Below are 24,820 nucleotides of genomic sequence, written 5' to 3' on the forward strand. Positions count from 1 at the left end.
AGGTTTCAGGCCAAGACAAGTAGATGAAGACAAATCCAAGCACCGCAAAAGGCATGGGTGGGTCTTGGAGAAATCCCTCACATTTTCTATGCTTTTGTCAAGCCACGACTCTAAGAGGGTCAAAACTCCTCGGCGCAGGAAAACATTGATGAAATTTTCCATGGCCTCAGCAATTCCTTTGGATACGTTATGGGGCAACATAATGTGACGGGCAAAAAGGTACAAGCACTCTATTGTTTGAGCAAGAAGTTCACCAATTATGAGGTTAACTATACCCTTTTAGAATGGACATGATATGCCTTAACTTGGGTCGCTCAGAAGCTGAGGCATTATCTGTTGGCCTATACTACTTACCTCATTTTCCAAATGGATCCTTTGAAGTACATCTTCCAAAAGCCAATACCAACTGGCATGCTCGCAAAATGGCAAATTATGCTCATAGAGTTCGACATCGTCTATGTCACGCGCACCGTAATGAAAGCGCATGCTTTGGCAGATCATTTGGCAGAGAATCCAGTTGATGATGATTACAAGCCACTGAACACATACTTCCCAGACGAAGAGGTCAACTCAATAGAGGAAGTATTCCCGGACAACAACCACGTATGGAAAATGTATTTTGATGGGGCTATCAGTATCAACGGAGTTAGGATTGGGGAAATCCTCATCTCACATATTGGACAACTCTACCCTACAACGACACGACTTCGATTCTTTTGCACCAATAATACGGCAGAATATGAGGCTTGCATCATGGGTCTAAAAATAGCCTTCGACCTGGATGTGCATGAACTATTGGTTATGGAAGATTCTGACTTGCTTATCAGGCAAGCCCAAGGTGAATGGGAGACTCGAGACATCAAGCTTATTCCATACAAACAATGTGTGCAAGACCTAAGTAAGAGATTCAAGTCCATCGAGTTCAGGTACATTCCCAGGTTTAATAACGAGCTAGCCGATGTCTTGGCTACCTTAGCCTCGATGCTCCCTTATCCAGGCAACACTCATATTGATCCATTGAAAATCTAAGTTCGGAATCAACACAGTTACTGCAATACAATTGAGGCAGAACCAGATGGTGAACCGTGGTATAATGATATAAAATGATTCCTGAAAACAAGGGAATACCCAGAGCATGCCAAGGGAGATCAAAAAAGAACTATAAGTCGGCTCGCTGGTGGTTTCTTCCTGAATGGGGAAATTTTGTACAAAGGACCCTAGATTTGAATTTGTTGAGATGCATAGATTCCATAGAAGCTTAATGGATCATGAGTGAAGTGCATTAGGGGCTATGTGGACCTCACATGAATTGATATGTTTTGGAGAAGAAGATTCTGCGGGCAGGGTATTATTTGCTTACTATGGAGCGAGATTGCTTCAGTTTTGTTCGCAAGTGTCACCAATGCCAGATTCATGACGACCTGATTCACTCGCCTCCGTCGGAATTGCATCCCATGTCCTCTCCTTGGCCTTTAGTTGCTTGGGGAATAGATATTATTGGGATAATCGAGCCAAAGGCAAAGGCTTTAAATGGGCAAAGATTCATTTTGGTTGCAATAGATTACTTCACCATGTGGGTGGAGGCCGTCAGTTTCAAAGCAATCACCAAGAAAGCAGTGGTAGACTTTGTTCATTCCAACATCATTTGTCGCTTTGGTATCCCAAAGACCATTATCACTAATAATGCAGCCAATCTAAATAGTCATCTGATGAAGGAGGTATGCGAGAAATTTTAAATTCTGCATTGCCATTCTACCCCTTACCGACCAAAAGCCAATGGAGCTGTTGAAGCGGTAAACAAGAACATCAAGAAGATTCTCAGGAAGATGATTCAAGGGTCTAGGCAATGACATGAAAAGTTACCTTTTGCTCTTTTGGGTTACCGCACGACTGCTCGCACATTTGTTGGAGCAACTCATTATCTGCTGGTATCTGGAACGGAAGCTGTAATACTGGCTGAAGTCAAAATTCCCTCTCTCTGAATCATTGTGGAATTGGAGATCGAAGACACTGAGTGGGTCAAGACTCGATTAGAATAGCTAATGCTGATTGATGAAAAATGGCTAGCAGCAATGTGTTTTTGCCAATTATACCAGCAAAGAATGACACACACTTATAATAAGAAAATGTGCCCAAGGAACTTTGAGGCAGGCCAGCTCGTTTTGAAACACATCCTTTCACACCAGGTAGAAGCTAAAGGAAAGTTCGCCCAGAACTAGCAAGGACCCTATATCAACAAGAAAGTGTTACCAAAAGAGGCCTTGCAATTGGTAGATGAAGAAGGACGGGTACCAGACACGACTATTAACACAAATGCGGTCAAAATATATTATGCTTGATATATACCCACTGCGGAACTTTCACACATGATTTTCTCAGATCGAAATGACGAAGGCTATCATTTCTTACTGTCCCAAATAGGTGTTACCCTTTTGATAACCCTTTTGAGCCGTATTTGTCTTCTTTTTTTTTTCTCCTCTTTTTGGAACTTGTGTACTTGTAAAAGCACAAATAGAAAAAAAAGAAACAAAAAAAAAAGAAAGCAAAAAAGAAAAAAAGAAAAAAAAATCAAACAACAAATCTTCTGAGTTAGTGAACTACGTTCAACCAAATTCTAAAAGGATACGTAGGCAGCATTACCCTAGATTCGGTCCCATCATAATAAAAATCCATATCCCAACACTTCAAAACTGGGGCAGAAGTTTATTTTATTTGTTTCGGTCTCTCTGTAAAAAAAAAAAAACGGTTCCCGAAAGTTGTAATTCAGTTCAAGGTTCTTTTAGCCTTTTCCCGTTAAAACATTCTGATCGATCTCCGGGAATGGTGAAGTCACCATGCCAAGATTTTGAACAACCTGCCGCATGCAGTATCTTAGTCGAGGCCGGGGTAAAATAAAAAAGAAAAAAAATGAGAGTCTCATCGGTAAAAACCCGTATAGGCACCGTAAGGCGACAGTGAGCAGAGAAATGAGAGAGTCTTATAGGTAAAAACCCATATGGGCACCATAAGACGTCAGTGGTTAGAGAAATGAGAGAGGTCAGTTAGCGAAAACCCGCAAAGGGTGCTACCGGCCGAATGAGGGTCTACGGTACTCCGACATGAGCACAACCAAGAACTCGGTTTCAAGATGAACATTTACGACATATTTTGAGAATTAGACAGCTCAAACGGATCAGGCGTCCGGTCTAAAATACATGTCATGATTTATTGAAGTCGGCACATACCTCTAGATAAGTCTCCATATTCCTCTCCCGAAAGGAACACCTTTTGTTGAGACAGAATTCCTTTTTCGCTTTCAATTGATCTTCTATTTTTATCCATAATTTTCCTTTGAGTCCTTTTTGGTCTAATCTTGCATCAAAAGCAAAGCAAAGAAATGGCTGCAAAACTAGCTACAGTTTTCCCGTAATACTGAGCACAATTTGGGGCATATACGATATTGACGAAGGCACGAATCCATATGTGATCTCTTTTGATAAGGCAGACAAAGTGTCTCAAAGAAACTGAAAAGGTCGCCTAAGCAAGATTTGCTTCATGGGAAAAGTTGATAAGCATTACGGACACAAACTGGTACTGGGTGTAAGACAACTAAGTTTGATTTTAAGGGAAAATTGCCTTGCCTTAGGGACCGGGGTTAGCGGTACCATGGACATTCGGGTATAAAACAACCAAGGATAACGTCATAAAGCCAAGGTCTCCAAAAAGCGATATAGAGTATCCAAATACCACACTGACAAAATCAGTTCTTCGACACCGGAGTGGCCGTGAATTCAAACTACTCATGGCATCAAGGCCACAAACCGACCACCACTTTGAAAATTCATAATGTTTCTTTGTTTGAAGCAGGAACAAAGCAGTGCAGAATGGCGATTCTCGAAGGACGAATGTCACCAAAGGTAAGTTCCTCAAAATCTCTGTTTTTCTTTTATTTTCAGCATGCATCACTACTGTTCATACCTCCCATTTACGTAGCTTAACTCAGGCAGAACCTTTTCGCCTAGGGGGATCTAGCTTATATTTTCGGGTTAAAGTACTCTTCGCTCAGGTTGTTTTACGTAACTTAACTCAAGTCAAAAATTTTCGTCTAGAGGGATCCAGCTCATATTTCCAGACATAAGTACTCTTTGCTCAGGTTGTTTTACGTAGCTTAACTCAGGTAGAACTTTTTCGCCTAGAGGGATCCAGCTCATATTTTCTGGATATAAGTACTTTTTGCTCATACTGTTTTACGTAGCTTAACTCGGACAGAACTTTTTCACCTAGGGGGATCCAACTCATATTTCCGGGTAGAAGTACTCTTTCCCCATGCTATTTTACATAGCTTAACCCAGGTAGAACCTTTTTGCCTAAGGGGATTCATCACTTTATCAATAATACAGGGCTCCAACCCCTGGTTACATTTTCTTTCAGTAATACAAGGTACCAACCCCTGGCTACATTCCTTCCTAGTGATACAGGGTGTCAACCCTGTTTACATTTTATTTCAGTAATACAGGGTACCAACCCCTGATTACATTATTTCCTAGTGATACAGGACGCCAACCCCTTGATATATTCCTTTTCGGTAATATAGGGTGCCAACCCCTGGTTACGTTTCCTTTAAGTAATACATGGTGCCATCCTCTAATTCCATTTCCTTTGATAATACATAGTACCAACCCCTGGTTACATTTCCTTTTGGTAACACAGGGTACTACCCTGTGGTTGTATGTCCACACATAGCTAGCTTATACTACTTTCTTTGTCTTCCTTTCAACAAATTAGATAGTTTATTGCTTTTCTCTAACAACTCATAAAATTTTTCGAGTGCCAAAATAGGGCAGAAAATTTTGTTCGTCTTTGATGGCTTTGTAGGCCCCGCCGTAGAGCACAAGTGACGATTAAAGCTTGTAGTTTCAGCTCTCATCAGAAGAAAAAAAAAGATTTATGATCACAAGATAGTTGGAGTTAGCTTTGATAATGTGTCAACAACCCAACGTCTCAAGGTCTATCTTCTCAATTTTGGATTAGGAAAGAAAGCAACTGAGTCATAATCTTTTCTTCAAAGGACATCAAGATCCAATCTAAGGTCAAAACAAGCGAGCGGGTCAAGTATCAATATTTGACTTTAGAAGACACATAGATAGGAATTTTTTTTAAGTCTTAGCTTGCAGGCATATGTAGGTCTCTTCTATTTATCTTTTGATGTAAGCATCAAGTGACAATAACAACAACAACAACAGTCTTAACTTCAGTGTCCGGTAGTCCCAGCAACCAAAATTTACCGAGAACTATACTGACCTGATTCCTTTATATCCAAGGATATGTAGACAACCTCGGAAGCAAGGTTTGGTCACGTTTTTCAAAAATACTTTCATTGGAGTGATACACAAGCAAAATTAGCTATGGCATTCACTTTCTTTGCACAAAAACTCTTCATGTTCTCGAGCAAAGAGGGGCAACTGTAAATATCTAATTTTTGATCTTTCTATTTCTCCTACATTACATTTTTTCTAGGTATATTGTGTGTGTTTATAGAATTTAGCATTAGATTATTAATTAATTTGTTAAGGGGTTTAAGGATTTGGATTAATGCCCATTTCAGTTGAGTTATGCACAAATCAGGCCCAACCTTTTAGCCCAATTCGGTCGATCCAGTCCAATTGAAGGTTGACCAAGACTTGGTTCAAAACGACATAGTTTCATGATGAGTCTAAGTCATTTCATTAAGTGAAACCAAGACTCAATCTCACCCATCCATTCCCTCATGATCCAATGGCTCTAATTCAATCCCCTCCCTAAGTATTTAAAGCTTAGAATACCTGAAAATTGTCCCCATTTTTCACTTATTTCCTCGCCTCTTCCTCTCTTTTCACTCTCCCCCATCTCCCTCAAGACCTCGCCGTCCACCACCCTACTACGCCGCTGGAAATCTCCCACTGGCGATGGCCGTCCACCAAAACAGCCCAAAAATTCACCACTTCTTCCTCTCAACCTCCTATCCATGAATCCAAGCCTCATATCCTCCAGACCTCCACCAATCTCCGTAGATCTAACCCCAACCGAAACCATAGCTGCCCTGATTATTCCTCTTTCTTTCTCAAATTCGTGACAAATCCGACCACCCCACCCTACAAATCTTACATAAACGTGTAGATCTCAAGGAGATCTACACTTTCCCTCAAGGTTTACCCCGAAACTCCAAAATCTATCACTGCCGCCGCACCACTGCCGTTGTACTACCGCCAAATACCGCATCTTCGTTTCAATCCACTTCTCGACTCAAAGACGCTCGTTTCCTTTTGGCAAGACGTCGAAACTCATTTGTTTTAGCGTCTACCCGAAAGAAATACGCATTTTGGGGTCGGACAACCGCTATTCGAAGGTTTCGATATCGTCTCGTCGCTCGATTCATCCTCGAATGTCACTAGAATTGGGTAAACTTGAACCCTAATATTTTCCTCCATGTTTCTGATTTTTTTTGTTATTGTTGTTTCCTACTGTTGATTATAGTTTTTATTATAGTGTAAAATTTGTTGTTATTTCGTCTATGTTCGTAGTCATTTCGTGTAATCACTTGTTTATTAGTTTGATTAGCAGTTATTTATCTCTTGATTATTAGGGCTATTTAGTTATCAATGTGTTGACTTTTTATTTATTCAAGTGTATTGTTTAGTCATAGTTGTTTTAATGAAACAATTAGTTGGTATGTGATTTGTTAAGCTGATGGTTTCAATTAGTTAGTTTGGATAATACACTTGTTTTGTTTGATATTTAGTTATTAGATTCTGAGTTTCCCTTAGTTGGTTTATAGTTCAATTTCTAAGTCTAGTTATGTGTTTTTCTATCTTAGTTTGGTTTGAATCACATAGGTTGGTACTAATATTGTAAGAGCTGAAGTTTAGGTTATTTTATCATAAAATAGGGTACTAGTAGCCTACATTTTACTAGCACGGTAACTGAAATGATATTTTTTCTCATTGCTTCTGCTATAGTAGATTTTCAGGCTGTCCTTTCGCCCTTTGGACAGCCTTTGAACAATGTTTAGCACACAAAGTCAGTCCTTTTTTGACAGACTTTTGGTGAACTAAAATCTGTCCAAAAAGTGGATTTCTTTGCCTACTTAAGGGCTATCCTTTCCTTACTTTACACACACACACACACACTCTATGATACTTAGAGATCATCTTTTACACTTAAAAAATACATACGTATCTTTGAGAAAAATCAGCAGTTGAATACTAATAATAAGCTGAAAATTATGAGCTTTGTGAGTGTTTCTTAGAGTGCAAAACCTTTGAGAAAAATAAAAAGATCCCTTCGGCAATTTGTGAAGTTTGTTTAGTTACTAGTTTCAAGCATCCTTGTTTATTTTCTGGGCTGTTTTAACATTGAGGGGTTGCTGTCTTTAGTACTGTGTTTGCTGCTATTCTTGTTGATCCTACTGTTGTACTTTTATTATTTTGCGACTCAGGTAACTCTTTAACCTTATGTTGCAGATATTTTCACATTAACATGAAGATTTGAACTCATCTTGACTACTGGGAGCATATCCATCTAGATAAATTAATGCTAGATAGTTTTTTTTGACTGTTTAATTATATCTTGTTGGATTCATATGTAAAAATGACTCCCTGAATGTTTAAATAGTCTTTATTCATGTGTAGCTGGACTTTATTATCTAATATAGTTTCAATGCATGCAAAATGAGATGTTTCAAGTAGGTTGTAATGTGTTTAAGAACTACTTTTACACCTTGTGTAATTCTGGCAAGTTTATGTTAGGCCATTCTTTAAAGTAAAGAACAAAACAGCCATGTCTGAAAGCTTTAGTTTATTGTGATAAATTTTAGATTCTACATGTGATTATTTCTGTTAAGACCTTTATTTGTTGTTAGAAAGTGATTAAGTCATTAAACAAGTGGTTGAGGTTGCAAATTAATTGAAGGTTTTGGTTTAGAGTAAAATGGGCCAGACACGTAATTTAGCCCAAGTGGGCTGCCTGTGCTAATCTGTAGCTGATGGCCGCTGGGCTTTCAACTTGTGCCCATTCCAGAAGCCCAATAATGGGTCGAAGTTGGTGCTTACCAACTGGCACAAAGCCTTTTAAAAGTTTATTTAGCCATTTTTCTTTTTCACTGCTGGCCCATTTCCTTTTTAGTAATGTACTTGACTAACTTTTGTATACAAAGCTAGCCCAATTGATTAAAAGTCATGTTTGCTCAAATAGATTAATTAAAAGTGGTACTACAAAGCTGGCCCAATTGATTAAAAGCCATGTTTGCTCAAGTAGATTAATTAAAAGTGGTTCTTTCTCTTAGTAATAGTAATCTAATAATTTAATCACCTCTTAATTAATTAATTTAAACGATAGGCAAATAGTATACGCGCTTTAACTTCACGGAATCGCTTGTGCAGAGTGATGTTTAACATTCAATGAATTAATTGAATAATCTCATACCTTATCTAATAGTTTTAGTTAATTTTTAATTTAATTATTTTTCACAATTACGAATTCGCTTGCGTAGCGCGATGGTAACTTTTTAATAAATTTCAAAATTGAATTTCTTCAAATGTAGTAATATTTTTCAAAAGTAATAACGTACTAATAATCCTTGTCATAACTGCGGATTCGCTTGCGTAGCGCGGTTGTGACAAAATTAATAAATTCGTCTCGGTCGTACATTCGCTAGCGTGGTGCGGTTAGGACAATTTAATATTATTCAAATCTTTCTTTAATAATTATAATAATTAAAACTGAATATTATTTAATAATTTAATAATTATTTTATTTTATTTTATTAATTTAATATTATTCAAATCGCTTGCGTAGCGCGATAGTAACTTTTTTATAAATTTCAAAATTAAATTTCTTCGAATGTAGTAATTATTTTCAAAAGTAATAACGTACTAATAATCCTTGTCATGACTGCGGATTCGCTTGCGTAGCGCGGTTATGACAAAATTAATAAATTCGTCTCGGTCGTACATTCGCTAGCGTGGTGCGGTTAGGACAATTTAATATTATTCAAATCTTTCTTTAATAATTTTAATAATTAAAAACGATTGGTAAAACATGGAAATCCAATAAAACACAGTTTGTCCAAAATTAAATCAAGCCATTTTTAGTTAATAAAGCGGCCGTGCTAGAACCACAGGACTCGGGGAATGCCTGACACCTTTTCCCCGGTCAACAGAATTCCTTACCCGAACTTTATTTTCATGGACCATTAATAATAGAGTCAAACCTTCCTTTGACTAAAGATTCAAATAAAATGTGACTCGGAACACCCAAAAATCAATTCAAAATGGTGACTCTGTAAATAAAATAATCTCTATTCAAGTTTGTCACTTTAACGGAAAACTCTTTAACTCACAACAATTGATAACACATCTTTTTGGGTTAAAAAGGGCGTGACAATCTGATTTAAAACATTGCGTCAACTTTCTTTCCCCCTTTGTTGGCTTCTCCGTTCACTGCTGATGCCAGTGCCAAGCACTCTCCCCTCCCATTCCTTTTTGATTTCTTATGTTTGCAGGGAACTCAATTTGATTTGTTTCATATGGGATTTTTTTAATTCCTTTTTTTTCCCATTGATCACTGAAGCAACATAGATGATCCTTATACCCCAAGATTCGCCTAAGGTAATGGTACCAAGTGATACCCAAGTAGAAGCCTTAGCCTTTCCCCAATTACAGTGACGTGATCCAAGACTTTTGTTTACTCTTATTCTACACCCTAGGTCCTACGTAGCAGCAAGAAAGATATGGGCTTAGCCTACTTCACTATTATTTATGATTCAAAAGCAATGCATTACTCACTAACATGCACAATTATAAAGTAAAAATAGCACGGGCTAGTCAGTTTTCGGACTGGTAATTAAACAATAGCCATCGTTTGCAAAGTCATTGAAAAATAGCCTTTATTTTGCTACAACACAGACTGATCCAACATAATATACTGGAAATTGGTGTACCTGTGTATGAATTTCCAGCATATTATGCTGGAACTCCAATACGCGGAAAATTTCAGCATAATATACTGGAGATTAGAGCATCTGTATATGAACTTCCAGCATATTATACTAGACCGGTATATTATACTGGAATATACTGAAACTCCAGTATAATATGCTGGAGTTCCAGGATATTATACTGGAACTCCAGGATATTATGATGGAATATTTTTTGGATTTTGAACAGTGTTTTCATTCAGATTTATCTTTACATGAAAAGTGGCTAAATTTCGATTACTTTTGAAATTGTGGCTATTTTTCAATTACCACTTATAAATTTGACTATTTTTGAATTTCTCCCAATTATAAATTAAGCTCACTAGCCACTTATCAATTCAAGTGATATGTTTTTCTCATATCCTTCAATATATAAATATTATTTCTAGATGTAAATACATACTATCCACCCAATTGTGAACTAAATAATTATAATGGTCTCTATAAGTATTTCTAACAATTCTCTTTAAATAAGAAACTCTAATTAAGACAATAACTTAAATAATTTGTAATGTTAACTGAATGAATTTCACTATCTCCAATAACTTCATATGACTAAATCTAACAATGGACTATCATAGTTCTAAAATGAATCACGAAAATTAATGGGATGTCACAACACGGCAATAGTGTGTGCATGTCACGCAAATCAGACGCGTGAAAGCAATTTGCTTGAGTAATTAAAAATGAAAAAAAAAGATAAAAAGTATAAAAGGATAAAAAATTCACAAATACCCACCCAACACCCCATCTCCCCATCCCTTTTCCCTTTCTTTTCTTTTCTTCCCCCCCGACATCACGTGTTTCTCTTTTTTTTCATCTCCATTAGAGGTTTTGAATCTCTTCACTGTACAACAATGGTGTACCTTTAAGAATGGAGTAGAAATGACACTTTTATAATTAATATTAATGACATAATTTTTAAAAATCCCAAAGTTTTCTTATTTACATAAAGTCCCCTCTCCTCTCCCACCCCCTATTCCTCCTCCCACTCCCTATTCCTCCTCCCACTCCTCCCCTCCTCATCCGCTCCCTCCCCTTGTTCCTCCATATCGCAACACTCTTCTATATCCTCCCCTTCCCCTTGTTCCTCCATCTCGCAACACTCCTCTCTATCCTCCCCTTGTTCCTCCATCTCGCAACACTCCTCTCTATCCTCCCCTTGTTCCTCCATCTCGCAACGCTCCTCTCTATTCCTCAGTCACTCTTTATCTTCAAACATTTGGGAAGATATTTCAAACATATGTGGAGATGTTTCAAATATCTGTGGAGCTGTTTCAAATATCTGTGAAAAAAAAATCAATGAGAACAACACTAGAAAAACAGGAAAAAGCAGAAGAAATATTCTGAGAGATGTTTCAAACATCCCTGAGGATGTTTTGTAGAATACTCATTTATGGGGATGTCTCAAAATATCTAGAGGGGTATTTTGTAGAATACTCATTTCTCTCAAAATATCTCGAGGGGTATATTACAGAATACTCCCTTTGTAAAATTTCATATCTCGTACTCCCTCTGTTTCAATTTATGTGAACCTGTTTGACTAGGCATGGAGTTTAAGAAAAAATAAAGACTTTTAGAATTTGTGGTCCTAAACAAGTCAAAAAGAGGTCCAGAGTATTTGTGTAGTTATAAAAGCATCTCATTAAGTAGAATTGAAATTTTAAGTTAAATTATTTCCAAATTTAGAAAGGGGTCATTCATTTTTGAACGCACCAAAAAGGAAATAAGTTCATATAAACTGAAACGGGAGGAGTATATTTTAAACCACTAGAAGAAAAACAAAAGAAAAAGAAGAAGAAGAAGAAGAAGATAAAAATGTGATGAAGAGGGAGAAGAAGAAAAAGATAAGCAACGTAAGTGTGATGACCCAAAAGGTCATCTTATGTTTTAGAACTCGAATCTGCATTCTTAAACCTTAAAAATCTTATTTTTACCCTTCTCTATTTGCGTGCACAACCTGGGCAGGATTTCGACAAGCTTTTATGGTGAAAACTAATGAAAATAAGAATTTTTGCCTTAAAAGTTGATTTTAGTTGACTTCGGTCAATATTTTTGGTAAACGGGCCCGGATCTGTACTTTGACGGTCTCGGTAGGTCCGTATCTAATTATGAGACCTGGGTGTATGCCCGAAATCGAATTCAGAGGTCCTTAGCTCAAGATATGAATTTTTGATAAAAATTAAAAGTTTGGAAATTATTTGTTTTTAAGAATTGATTGATATTTGGCATTGTTAGTATCGGGTCCGTATTTTAGTTTCAGAGCCCGGTGCAGTTTCATTATGATATATAAGACTTGTCTGTAAAATTTGGTGAGAAACGGAGTTGATTTGACGTGATTCGGACGTCCAGTTAAGAAGTTATGGATTTTAAAGTGTTCTTGAGAATTTTATTTGATTTGGTGCTAAATTTAGAGTTCTAGGTGTTATTTTGGCGATTTGATCACGCGATCAAGTTCGTATGATATTTTTGGACTTGTGTGCATGTTTGGTTTGGAGCCCCGAGGGCTCGGGTGAGTTTCGGATAGGCCACGGGATGTTTTGGACTTGGGAAAAATCTGGTTTTCCGCAGATTCTGGTGCTTGTCATATCCTTCTTCGCGTTCGCGAATGTCCTCTCGCGAACGCGAAGCGTAATCTGATGAGGCTGAAACTTCTTCTTCATGAACGCGAAAGACTGGTCGCGAATGCTAAGTGATGGGGGCATGTACCCTTCGCGAACGCAACCGGCTCAACGCGAACGCGAAGCACTTGGGGACTCGGAGGAGGGTTGGTCGTTCCTTCATCGCGAACGCGAAGGCCAGTCAGGCGTAACCATCACGAACGCGAGCAACGTCTCGCGAATGTGAAAGCCAGTCGGGTGTAACCATCACGAACGCGAAGGCTTGACAGCTAGTACCCTTCGCAAACGCGCCTGTGGCCTCGCGAACGCGATGCACACTATCGCCCAGTGCATAAAACCGAATCAAACACGGGTTTAAGCCATTTCTTCAACATTTTTCAAGAACCAAATAGTTCGAGGCGATTTTCAAGAGCCATTTTCTTCCCCAAAGTGTTGGTAAGTGATTCTAAACTATTTTTCTTCAATTACCCATTACATTCCTTGAATTATTAACCAAAAATCTAGAGTTTTCATGGTAGAATTAGGGGTTAGGGTAGAAAATAGGGATTTCGGGAATTTGGGGATTTAGACCTCAATTTGAGGTCAGATTCCAAAACTAATTACATATTCAGGCTCGGGGGTGAATGGGTAAAAATATTTTAGTCCGAACCTCGAGTTTTGACCAAGCGGGCCCGGGGTCAATTTTTTGACTTTTGGTAGAAAAAATTGAAAAATTTAATTTATGCAATATAATTGATTCCTTTAGCAATATTTGATATTATTGAGTCATTTTTGAATAGATACAAGTAGTTTGGAGGTGAATTCCAACGGAAAAGCGGTGATTGAGAATTAAGTGGCCTTCGGAGCGAGGTAAGTGTTGTGTCTAACCCTGACTTAAGGGAATTAGGAACCTTAGATTATTTGCTAAGTGAAATTCATGTGAGTGGCATATATGTGAGGTGACGAGTACTTATGCACTGCCAACTTACCTATTTTTCCATGTTTTCTCTATTTTTCGTATATTGTCTTTTTCTATGTCAAATTGCTACGTGTTATACTAGTGTTGTTCAAATTATCGTTCTTATCATGTTCACGGAAATTTTCTGGTGATAATTGAGTTTTTATTCCAAGTTGAGATTGATAATATGGAACCAAATGTTGAAGTAAGGTTTTTATTTATTATTCTATCTCCCTGTTGTTATTTATGCAATGCATTATGGTAAGGGAGAGTGTTAATGCACGAAGGGTGATGCCGTGCTATATTGTGAGTGTTAATGCACGAAGGGTGATGTCGTGCCATATTGTGAGTGTTAATGCATGAATGGTGATGCCGTACCATATTGTGAGAGTTAATGCACGAAGGGTGATGCCGTGCCATATTGTGAGTGTTAATGCACGAAGGGTGATGCCGTGCCATGATATGAGAGTAAAAGCACGAAGGGTGATGCCATGTCGTTTCTATTAATTTTATGGTGAGATTGAGAGTAAAACCACGAAGGGTGATGCCGTGCAGTTTTCTTTACTGTATTCACTATTCCTATTGATTCATGGTATATTGACTGCTCCGGTAATTATTTTGTTGTAGTTCTTTATCTTGTATTCCCCTCAGTATGTTTCCCCCTCCCGACATTTCCTGTTTAGTTCTTCATTCCTGTTATTTGCGTATATACTGTTAAATTGTAGAGGTTGATTGTAGGTGCCTTGCCTTAGCCTCGTCACTACTTCGTCGAGGTTAGGCTCTACACTTACTAGTATATGGGGTCGGTTGTACTGATGCTGCACTCTGCACTTTCTGTGTAGATTTTGATACAGGCTTAGGTTGATCGAGATTTTCTATTGGTCAGTTGTCCGGAGACTCAAGGTAGATCTGTCGACGTTCATAGGCCTTGAAGTCCCCGTCTATCTTTTTATGTCCTTCTATTTTCTTCCATTCAGACAGTTGTATTTCTTTTAGACTATTACTTGTAGAAAATTCTAGAATGCTAGTGAATTGTGACTCCAGATCCGAGTGGTAGTAATTAATACAGTTTTTATGATATTCCGCACTTATTATATTTTATTTTAATTAATTATTATTATTTACTTAATGGAAATGAGGAAAGGGTTTAATGATTCTCTAACGTTGGCTTGCCTAGCAAGTGAAATGTTAGGCGCCATCACGGTCCTGTCGGTGAAAAAGTTCGGGTCGTGATAGTTGGTATCATAGTACTAGGTTGCCTAGGTCTCACGATTCACGAGCAAGCTTAGTAGAGTCTGGAGGATCAGTACGAAGACGTCTGTGCTTATCTTCTAGAGGCTATGAAGTTTAGGAACAAGTTTCACTTCTATTCTTCTATGTCGTGCGATTTTGTTTTCTCAATACTGATTGAACTCTTCTACTCTTATTCTCTCGTAGATGGCGAGAACACGTATCGCTTCCTCAGCTGTGCAGCAGCCAGAGTCTCCAGTGACAGCTCCTATGCGGGGCAGAGGTCGAGGCCGTTCCAGAGGCCGAGGCAGGGGTAGGGCTCAGCCTAGGGCCCGAGCAGCAGCCCCAGCAGTGGAGCCTCAGATAGAGATTGATGAGGAGGTTCCAGCCCAGACTGTTCCTGTCGGACCAGCTCAGGTTCCGGAGGGGTTCATTGCTACCCTAGTACTTCAGGACGCTTTGGTCCGTTTGGTGGGCCTTATGGAGAGTGTGGCCCAGACTGGCGCATTTCCCATGGAACTAATAGTCTCTCAGGCTAGAGGAGGAGCCCAAACTCCTACCACTCCCGCTCCGGAGCAGATAGCTCCCCAGTATCAGGCTCCAGCAGCTCAGCTAATCGGATTAGTTCAGCCGGTTATTGCGGCACAGGTCGGAGATGGGCCGGCTATGTCTTCTGAGGCTTTATGGAGATTGGACAGGTTTACCAAGCTCTTTCCTGTTCACTTCAGTAGTGCTCCTTCAGAGGACCCCAGGAGTATCTTGACAGCTGTCACAAAGTTCTATGGAATATGGGTATAGTAGAGACCAATGGGGTCGATTTTGCTGCATTTTAGATGACTGGTTCCGCCAAGAAATGGTAGAGAGATTACTTGTTGACCAGACCAGCTGGGTCGCCTGCTCTTACTTGGGACCAGTTCTCTCATCTCTTCATAGAGAAGTTTCTGCGCGTCGCCGTCAGTTTGAGCATCTCCAGCAGGGTGGTATGACGATTACTCAGTATGAGACCCATTTTGTGGATTTGGCCCGTCATGCCATTCTTCTACTTCCCATCGAGAGAGAGAGGGTTAGGAGGTTTATTGATGGACTTGCTCAGCCTATCAGATTGCATATGGCTAAGGAGACTGGGAGTGAGATTTCTTTTCAGGCGGCTGCTAATGTCGCCAGACGAGTCGAGATGGTTCTTACTCAGGGAGGTCAGGGGTCTGACAAAAGGCCTCATCATTCCGGTGAGTTCAGCGGTGCCTCACCTAGAGGCAGGAGTACTTTTGGTAGAGGCCATCCTCCAGGCCGTATCATTCAGCACTCCAGGCATCCCATGGTGCCTCAGGTGGTCGTGGCCCTCAGATGCATTATTCCGACCAGCTAGCCTACAGTGCACCACCAGCTCCTATTAGTGCACCTCCACTCCAGAGTTATCAGGGTGGTTATTCAGGTCGACAGGGTCAGTGTCAGGGTCAACAGTCACAATAGTCGAGATTATGTTATACTTGTGGTGATCCGAGGCACATTGCCAGATTTTGCCCTCGAGCAACAGGCAGTTCACAACATCAGGATTCTCGTGCCATTGTTTCGGCACCAGTTGCTGCACCACCTTCTCAGCCAGCCAGAGGTAGGGGTCATGCGGCCAGAGGTAGGGGCCAGACAGTTAGAGGTGGAGGTCAGGCCGTTAGAGGTGGAGACCAGCCAGCTAGAGGTCGTCCCAAGGACGTAGTTTAGGGGTGGTGGGGCCCAGCCCCGGTATTATGCTTTCCCAGCTAGGCCTGAGGCTGATTCATCTGACGCTGTTATCACAGGTACTGTTTCAGTTTGCAGTAGAGATGCTTCAGTTCTATTTGATCCGGGATCTACTTACTCCTATGTGTCATCCTATTTTGCTTCCTATTTGGTTGTGCCCCGTGATTCTTTGAGTGCTCTTGTGTATGTGTCCACACCAGTGGGAGATTCTATTGTTGTAGATCGTGTTTGTCATTCGTGTGTGGTCAGCATTGGGAGTCTTGAGACTCGTGTAGATCTTCTACTTCTCGACATGGTTGATTTTGATGTCATACTGGGTATGGATTGGCTGTCACCTTATCATGCTATATTAGATTGTCACGCCAAGACGGTGACCTTAGCCTTGCAAGGGTTGCCTCGATTATAGTGGAGAGGGAATCTTGGCCATTCTGCCAACAGGGTTATCTATTATGTGAAGGCTCGGCATATGGTCAAGAAGGGGTGTCTAGCTTATTTGTCCTATGTCCGCGATTCTAGTGCGGATGTTCCTTCCATAGATTCGGTGCCGATTGTTCGTGAGTTTCCAGAAGTGTTTCCTGCAGACCTGTCGGGGATGACATCTGACAGGGATATTGATTTCTGCATTGATTTGGCTCCGGGCATTCAACCTATTTCCATTTCGCCATATCACATGGCCCCGCCAGAGTTGAAAGAATTGAAGGAGCAGTTGCAAGATTTGCTTGATAAAGGCTTCATTAGACCTAGTGTCTCGCCCTGGGGGTGCACCTATGTTGTTTGTGAAGAAGAAAAATGGATCGATGAGGATGTGTATAGATTATCGGAAGTTGAACAAAGTCACCACCAAGAACAAATATCCATTGTCGAGGATTGATGATTTATTTGATCAACTTCAGGGTGCCAAGGTGTTTTCAAAGATTGATTTAAGATCTGGCTACCATCAGTTGAGGATTAGGGCATCCGATGTTCCTAAGACAGCTTTTTAGACTCGGTATAGGCATTATGAATTTCTATTGATGTCATTTGGGCTGACAAATACCCCAGTAACATTCATGGATTTGATGAACTGGGTGTTCAAACCCTATTTGGATTCCTTTGTGGTTGTGTTTATTGATGATATCTTGATCTACTCCCACAGTCGAGAGGAGTATGAGCAGCACCTTCGGATCATTCTTCAGACTCTGAAAGACAACCAATTATATGCTAAGTTCTCAAAATGCGAGTTTTGGTTGAGTTCAGTTGCTTTCTTGGGTCACGTTGTATCAGTAGAGGGTATTCAGGCGGATCCCAAGAAGATTGAGGCAGTCCAAAATTAGCCTAGACCCACATCAGCTACAAAGATCCGTAGTTTCCTTGGTTTGGCAGGCTATTACCGTCGATTTATGGAGGGGTTATCATCCATAGCAGCCCCGTTGACCAGATTGACCCAGAAGGGTATCCCGTTCAGGTGGTCAGACGAGTGTGAAGCGAGCTTTTAGAATCTCAAGACAGCTTTGACTACGACACCGGTATTGGTGTTACCCACAGGTTCAGGATCTTATACAGTATATTATGATGCATCTTGTATTAGTCTGATTGCGGTATTGATGCAGGGTGGCAAGGTTATTGCATATGCTTCATGGTAGCTGAAGGTTCACGAGAAAAATTACCCTGTTCATGATCTAGAGCTGGCAGCCATTGTTCACGCACTGAAGATTTGGAGGCACTATCTTTACGGCGTGCTATGTGAGGTATTCATTGATCATCAGAGCTTGCAGTATTTGTTCAAGCAGAAGGAACTCAATTTGAGGCAAAGGAGGTGGCTGGAGCTATTGAAAGACTATGATATCACCATATTGTATCATCCCGAGAAGGCCAATGTGGTGGCCGATGCTTTGAGTAGAAAGTCAGTCAGTATGGGTAGCCTTGCATATATTCCAGTTGGTGAGAGACCGATTGCATTGGATGTTCAGGCCTTGGCCAACCAGTTTGTGAGGTTAGATATTTCTGAGCCCAACCATGTTCTAGCTTGTACAGTTGCTCGGTCTTCTTTGTTTGAGCGCATCAGAGATCGGCAGGATGATGATCCTCATTTACTTATCCTTAGAGACACAGTGCGGCACAGTGGTGCCAAGCAGGTTACTGTTGGAGATGACAGAGTTTTGAGGATGCAGGGTCGTATTTGTGTGCCTAATGTGGATGGACTTCGTGAGTTGATCCTTGAGAAGTCCCACAGTTCCCGGTATTCTATCCATCGGGGCGCCGCTAAGATGTATCAGGACTTGAGGCAGCATTATTGGTGGAGGCGAATGAAGAAGGACATAGTTGCCTATGTAGCTCGGTGCCTAAATTGCCAGCAGGTAAAGTGTGAGCATTAGAGACCCGATGGTTTACTTTAGAGGTTAGATATTCCTGAGTGGAAGTGGGAGTGTATCACTATGGACTTTGTTGTTGGACTCCCACGGACTTAGAGGAAGTTTGATGCAGTTTGGGTCATTGTGGATAGGATGACTAAGTCAGCGCATTTCATTCCTGTGGTAGTTACCTATTCCTCGGAGCGGTTGGCAGAGATTTATATTCGTGAGATCGCCCGTCTTCACAGTGTGCCCATGTCTATCATTTCTGATCGAGGTGCGTAGTTTACCTCGCACTTATGGAAGGCAGTTCAGCGTGAGTTGGGTACGCGGGTTGAGTTGAGCACAATATTTCATCCTTAGACGGACGGGCAATCCGAGCATACTATTCAGATCTTGGAGGATATGCTCCGCGCCTGTGTTATTGACTTTAGAGGTTCTTGGGATCAGTTTTTGCCGTTAGCGGAGTTTGCTTACAATAACAGCTACCAGTCGAGCATTCAGATGGCTCCCTATGAGGCATTATATGGTAGATGATGTAAGTCGCTAGTTGGGTGGTTCGAGCCGGGGGAGGCTCGATTATTGGGTACAGAATTAGTTCAGGAGGCCTTGGACAAGGTCAAGATTGTACAGGATCGACTTCGTACAACTCAGTCAAGGAAAAAGAGTTATGTTGATCTTAAAGTTCGTGATATTGCATTCGTGGTTGGAGAAAGAATATTTCTTCGGGTATCGCCCATGAAGGGTGTTATGAGATTTGGGAAGAAGGGAAACTTGAGCCCTAGGTATATCGGGCCATTTGAGATCCTCGAGAGAGTGAGGGAGGTAGCTTATCGACTTGCGTTGCCTCCAGGGTTATCGTCAGTTCATCCGGTATTCCATGTGTCCATGCTCCGAAAATATCATGGTGACCCGTCCCACATGTTAGATTTCAGCTCTGTCCAGTTGGACAAGGATTTGACTTACGAGGAGGAGCCGCTGTCAATTCTAGACCAGCAGGTTCGTCAGTTGAGGTCAAAGAGTTACCCTTCAGTTCGAGTGCAGTAGAGAGGTCAGCCTATTGAAGCAGCTACATGGGAGTCCGAGTCCGATATGCGGAGTAGATATCCCCACCTTTTCACCAGCCCAGGTATTTTTCTATGTCCGTTCGAGGACGAACGGTTATTTTAGAGGTGGAGACTGTGATAACCCAGAAGGTCATCTTATGTTTTAGAACTCGAATTTGCACTCTTAAGCCTTAAAAATCTCATTTTTACCCTCCTCGATTTGCGTGCGCAACCTGGGTAGGTTTCCGGAAAGCTTTTATGTTGAAAACTAATAGAAATAAGAATTTTTGCCTTAAAAGTTAATTTTAGTTGACTTCGATCAATATTTTTGGTAAACAGGCCCAAATCCATACTTTGACGGTCTCGGTAGGTCCGTATCAAATTATGGGACCTAGGTGTATGCCCGGAATCGAATTCGGAGGTCCCTAGCTCAAGATATGAATTTTTGATGAAAATTAAAAGTTTGAAAATTATTTGTTTTTAAGAATTGATTGATATTTGTCATTGTTAGTATCGGGTCAGTATTTTGGTTCCGGAGCCCGGTATAATTTGATTATGATATATAAGACTTGTCCGTGAAATTTGGTGAGAAACGGAGTTGATTTGACGTGATTCGGACGTCTAGTTGAGAAGTTATGAATTTTAAAGTGTTCTTGAGAATTTCATTTGATTTGGTGCTAAATTAAGAGTTCTAGGTGTTATTTTGGCGATTTGATCGTGCGAGCAAGTTCGTATGATATTTTTGGACTTGTGTGCATGTTTGGTTTGGAGCCCCGAGGGCTCGGGTGAGTTTCGGATAGGCCACGGGATGTTTTGGACTTGGGAAAAATCTGGTTTTTTTGCAGATTCTGGTGTCTGTCATATCCTTCTTTGCGTTCGCGAAGGTCCTCTCGCGAACGCGAAGCGTAATCTGATGGGGCTGAAACTTCTTCTTCGCGAACGAGAAGTGATGGGGGGATTTACTCTTCGTGAACGCGACCGGCTCAACGCGAATGCGAAACACTTAGGGACTTGGGGGAGGGTTGGTCGTTCCTTCATCGCGAACGTGAGCAACGTCTCGCGAACGCGAAGGCCAGTCGGGCGTAACCATCTCGAACGCGAGCAATGTCTCACGAACGCGAAGGCCAGTTGGGTGTAACCATCACGAACGCGAGCTGGGTATCGTGAACGCGAAGGCTTGACAGCCAGTACCCTTCGCGAACACATAAAACAGAATCACACACGGGTTTAAGCTATTTCTTCAACATTTTTCAAGAACCAAACGGGTAGAGGCGATTTTCAAGAGCCATTTTCTTCCCCAAAGTGTTGGTAAGTGATTCTAAGCCATTTTCCTTCAATTACCCATTACATTCCTTGAATTATTAACCACAATTCTAGAGTTTTCATGGTAGAATTAGGAGTTAGGGTAGAAAATAGGGATTTCGGAAATTTGGGGATTTAGACCTCAATTTGAGGTCGGATTCCAAAACTAATTACATATTCGGGCTCGGGGGTGAATGGGTATAAATATTTTGGTCCGAACCTCGAGTTTTGACCAAGCGGGCCCGGGGTCAATTTTTCGACTTTTGGTGGGAAAAAATTGGAAAATTTAATTTATGCAATATAATTGATTCCTTTAGCAATATTTGATATTATTGAGTCATTTTTGAATAGATACGAGTGGTTTGGAGATGAATTCCAACAGAAAAGCGGTGATATAGAATTAAGTGGCCTTCGGAGTGAGGTAAGTATTGTGTTTAACCCTGACTTGAGGGAATTAGGAATCTTAGATTATTTGCTAAGTGAAATTCATGTGAGTGGCGTATATGTGAGGTGACGAGTACCTATGCACCGCCAACTTACCTATTTTTCCATGTTTTCTCTGTTTTTCGTATATTGTCTTTTCCTATGTCAAATTGCTACGTGTTATACTAGTGTTGTTCAAATTATCGTTCTTATCATATTTACGGAAATTTTCTGGTGATAATTGAGTTTTTATTCCAAGTTGAGATTGATAATATGGAACCAAATATTGAAGTAAGGTTTGTATTTGTTATTCTATCTCCCTGTTGTTATTTATGCAATGCATTATGGCAAGGGAGAGTGTTAATGCACGAAGAGTGATGTCGTGCCATATTGTGAGTGTTAATGCACGAAGGGTTGTGCCGTGCCATATTGTGAGAGTTAATGCGCGAAGGGTGCTGCCGTGCCATATTGTGAGTGTTAATGCACGAAGGGTGATGCCGTGCCATATTGTGAGAGTTAATGCACGAAGGGTGATGCCGTGCCATATTGTGAGTGTTAATGCACGAAGGGTGATGTCGTGCCATGATATGAGAGTAAAAGCACGAAGGGTGATGCCGTGTCGTTTCTATTAATTTTATGGTGAGATTGAGAGTAAAAGCACGAAGGGTGATGCCGTGCATTTTTCTTTACTGTATTCACTATTCCTGTTGATTCATGGTATATTGACTGCTCCGGTGATCATTGTGTTGTAGTTCTTTATCTTGTATTCCCCTCAGTATATTTTCCCCTTCCGACATTTTCTGTTTAGTTCTTCATTCCTATTATTTGCGTATACACTGTTAAATTGTACAGGTTGATTGTAGGTGCCTTGCCTTAGCCTCGTCACTACTTCGTCGAGGTTAGGCTCGACACTTACCAGTATATGGGGTCGGTTGTACTGATGCTGCACTCTGCACTTTCTGTGCAGATTTTGATACAGGCTCAGGTTGATCGAGATTTGCTATTGGTCCGTTGTCCGGAGACTCAAGGTAGATCTGTCGACGTTCACAGGCCTTGAAGTCCCCGTATATCTTTTTATGTCCTATTATTTTCTTCCATTCAGACAGTTATATTTCTTTCAGACTATTACTTGTAGAAAATTCTATAATGCTCGTGAATTGTGACTCCAGATCCGGGTGGTAGTAATTAATACAGTTTTTATGATATTCCGCTCTTATTATATTTTATTTTAGTTAATTATTGTTATTTATTTAATGAAAATAAGGAAAGGGTTTAATGATTCTCTAACGTTGATTTTCCTAGCAAGTAAAATTTTAGGCGCCATCATGGTCCCGTCGGTGGAAAATTTCGGGTCGTGACAGTAGATTGAAAAGAAAGAAGAAAGTAAGGAAGAAGAGAAGGAGGAAGAGAAAGAAGAAAGAAGAAACAAGGAGAATAAGAAAAAGTAGAAAAGAAAAAGAAGAGGGAAATGAAAATTTATTTAAAATAATTTGAATGGGTGTGGGTTTTTAAATTTTTGAAAATTTTAATATTTACCCATAATTTTTTCTATTTTTAATCTGACCACCCACCCCCTTTAATTACCCTTCTTTTGTTAACCAAAAAATATGTCCTACATTCTTATACAAGACTTCAAAAGTTTTTTTTAACTCATTCCCCAAAATACATCATCCTTAGTCAAAATAGACAGCCATTTTTCTTCATTAAAAGCTTCATTGCAAAAAATTAAAATGAATATCATCTTTAATATTTTCTTGTTTGAGGGATTGTCCACGACAAATAAATTCTTTCCATCTTTCAATGGTGACTCGTTGAGGCAATGGCTAATTTAACTGATTTAGGAAGTCTTTTGAGAGGACCATTTTTAAGATGAAGAGAATGGAAAAAAAAGATTAATGATGGCTAAGTATTGAATATGGTTGAATGGGGGTAGATTGGCAGAAGCTTTGACCATGAAGAAGACAAAAAAATGATTTTTTTAAAGAGTATGAAAATAAAAATCTGGTAAAATAGTTTTTTACAAGTAGGACTCATAGATTACACATGTCAAAGAATAAAAGGCTTAGTATATGACGTGTCAGTCATGCCACAATGAGTGAAAAACACGTTCAGTCGGATGTGTTTATTAGTATTCAGTTGAGGTGTTCAAATGAAAAAAATAAAAGTTTATATACAGGGATGACAAACCGATCCAAGTTTAAGTGGCTACATGGTCTTTTTGCCTAACATATATTTACTTAAGCACTTTGGTCAATTCACAGTGTGTTTTAGGCATGATTGGTTGATTGTGTTTGCTTAGCAACAACGTTGACCAGTTAATATGAATCTACAGCTTCTTGGAAACTTTTCTTTTAATTTTAATCGCATGATTTTCAGATGTAGGTTGCATGTTAGTAACTGTAAAACTGATTATTTGACAAGGATGAAGCAAATAAAAAGAAATAATACAATCAGATCTCTTTATAACAACACTTCACTATAAAAGCCAAACTTATCCGGAACTAATTTTCATATTATGTTATAATATATGTTCTCTATAATAGCACTTTATTATAGTATCCAAAAATATTCGGAACAAACGGGATTGTTATAGAGTGGTTTGACTGTAGTTACAAATGAAATATAAATTAAAATAACACAAGTTTTCGATAGAAAAAAATTCATTTAATGTACACAAGTTCATGCAATATATGCAATTTTTAGTTTAAAAACATATGTATGATCATATAACTATTACTTTACGGGGATAATTTTATTAGAAATAATGGTTAAACTCCTGAAAGAAATGAGAGATAATAAAGCAATACTTGACTTTTGTGAATCTTAGTCTGCTACCAAGCATGGTTTAAGCCAAGAATTCAGTTTTCTCCTTTAAAGATAGTGTTGCAGTTTTAAGAGGAATATCAATATGGACAACAAAAGCCTTATCATAACAAAGCAACTGAAAAGAATGGAAGGAACATATAATAGGGATATCATCTGTAAGGAAGTATTAGATAAAGTACGCTTCATTACATATTTGTACCGCATAAAATCAAAATAAGTAAAAAAATCACATGTATTTAATTAAATTTTAATTGTTCATTTTTGTAGATTCAGACAATATTCAATCATCCTGACTTCGACATAGAAGTCACTATACTACGAACCATATTGATCAGTCACATAAATATGTACTTTTAATCTTTCATGTGTAATTGTTACTC

General features: G+C 39.7%; 1 protein-coding gene across 1 annotated transcript; it reads left to right on the forward strand.

Annotated features, from left to right (window-relative positions):
- The first annotated feature begins 366 nt into the window (after positions 1-366).
- Positions 367-1,029, forward strand: LOC138904442 (uncharacterized). Its single transcript, XM_070192942.1, has one exon. The coding sequence runs from the start codon at positions 367-369 to the stop codon at positions 1,027-1,029; it is 663 nt and encodes a 220-aa protein (XP_070049043.1).
- The last annotated feature ends 23,791 nt before the right edge of the window (positions 1,030-24,820 follow it).

This window comes from Nicotiana tomentosiformis, chromosome 1 (genome assembly GCF_000390325.3).
Source record: "Nicotiana tomentosiformis chromosome 1, ASM39032v3, whole genome shotgun sequence".
Classification (NCBI taxonomy): Eukaryota; Viridiplantae; Streptophyta; class Magnoliopsida; order Solanales; family Solanaceae; genus Nicotiana; species Nicotiana tomentosiformis.

Coding starts and splice junctions, on each gene's coding strand:
- LOC138904442 (XM_070192942.1), top strand. CDS start 367: ATGGATCCTTTGAAGTACATCTTCCAAAAGCCAATACCAACTGGCATG.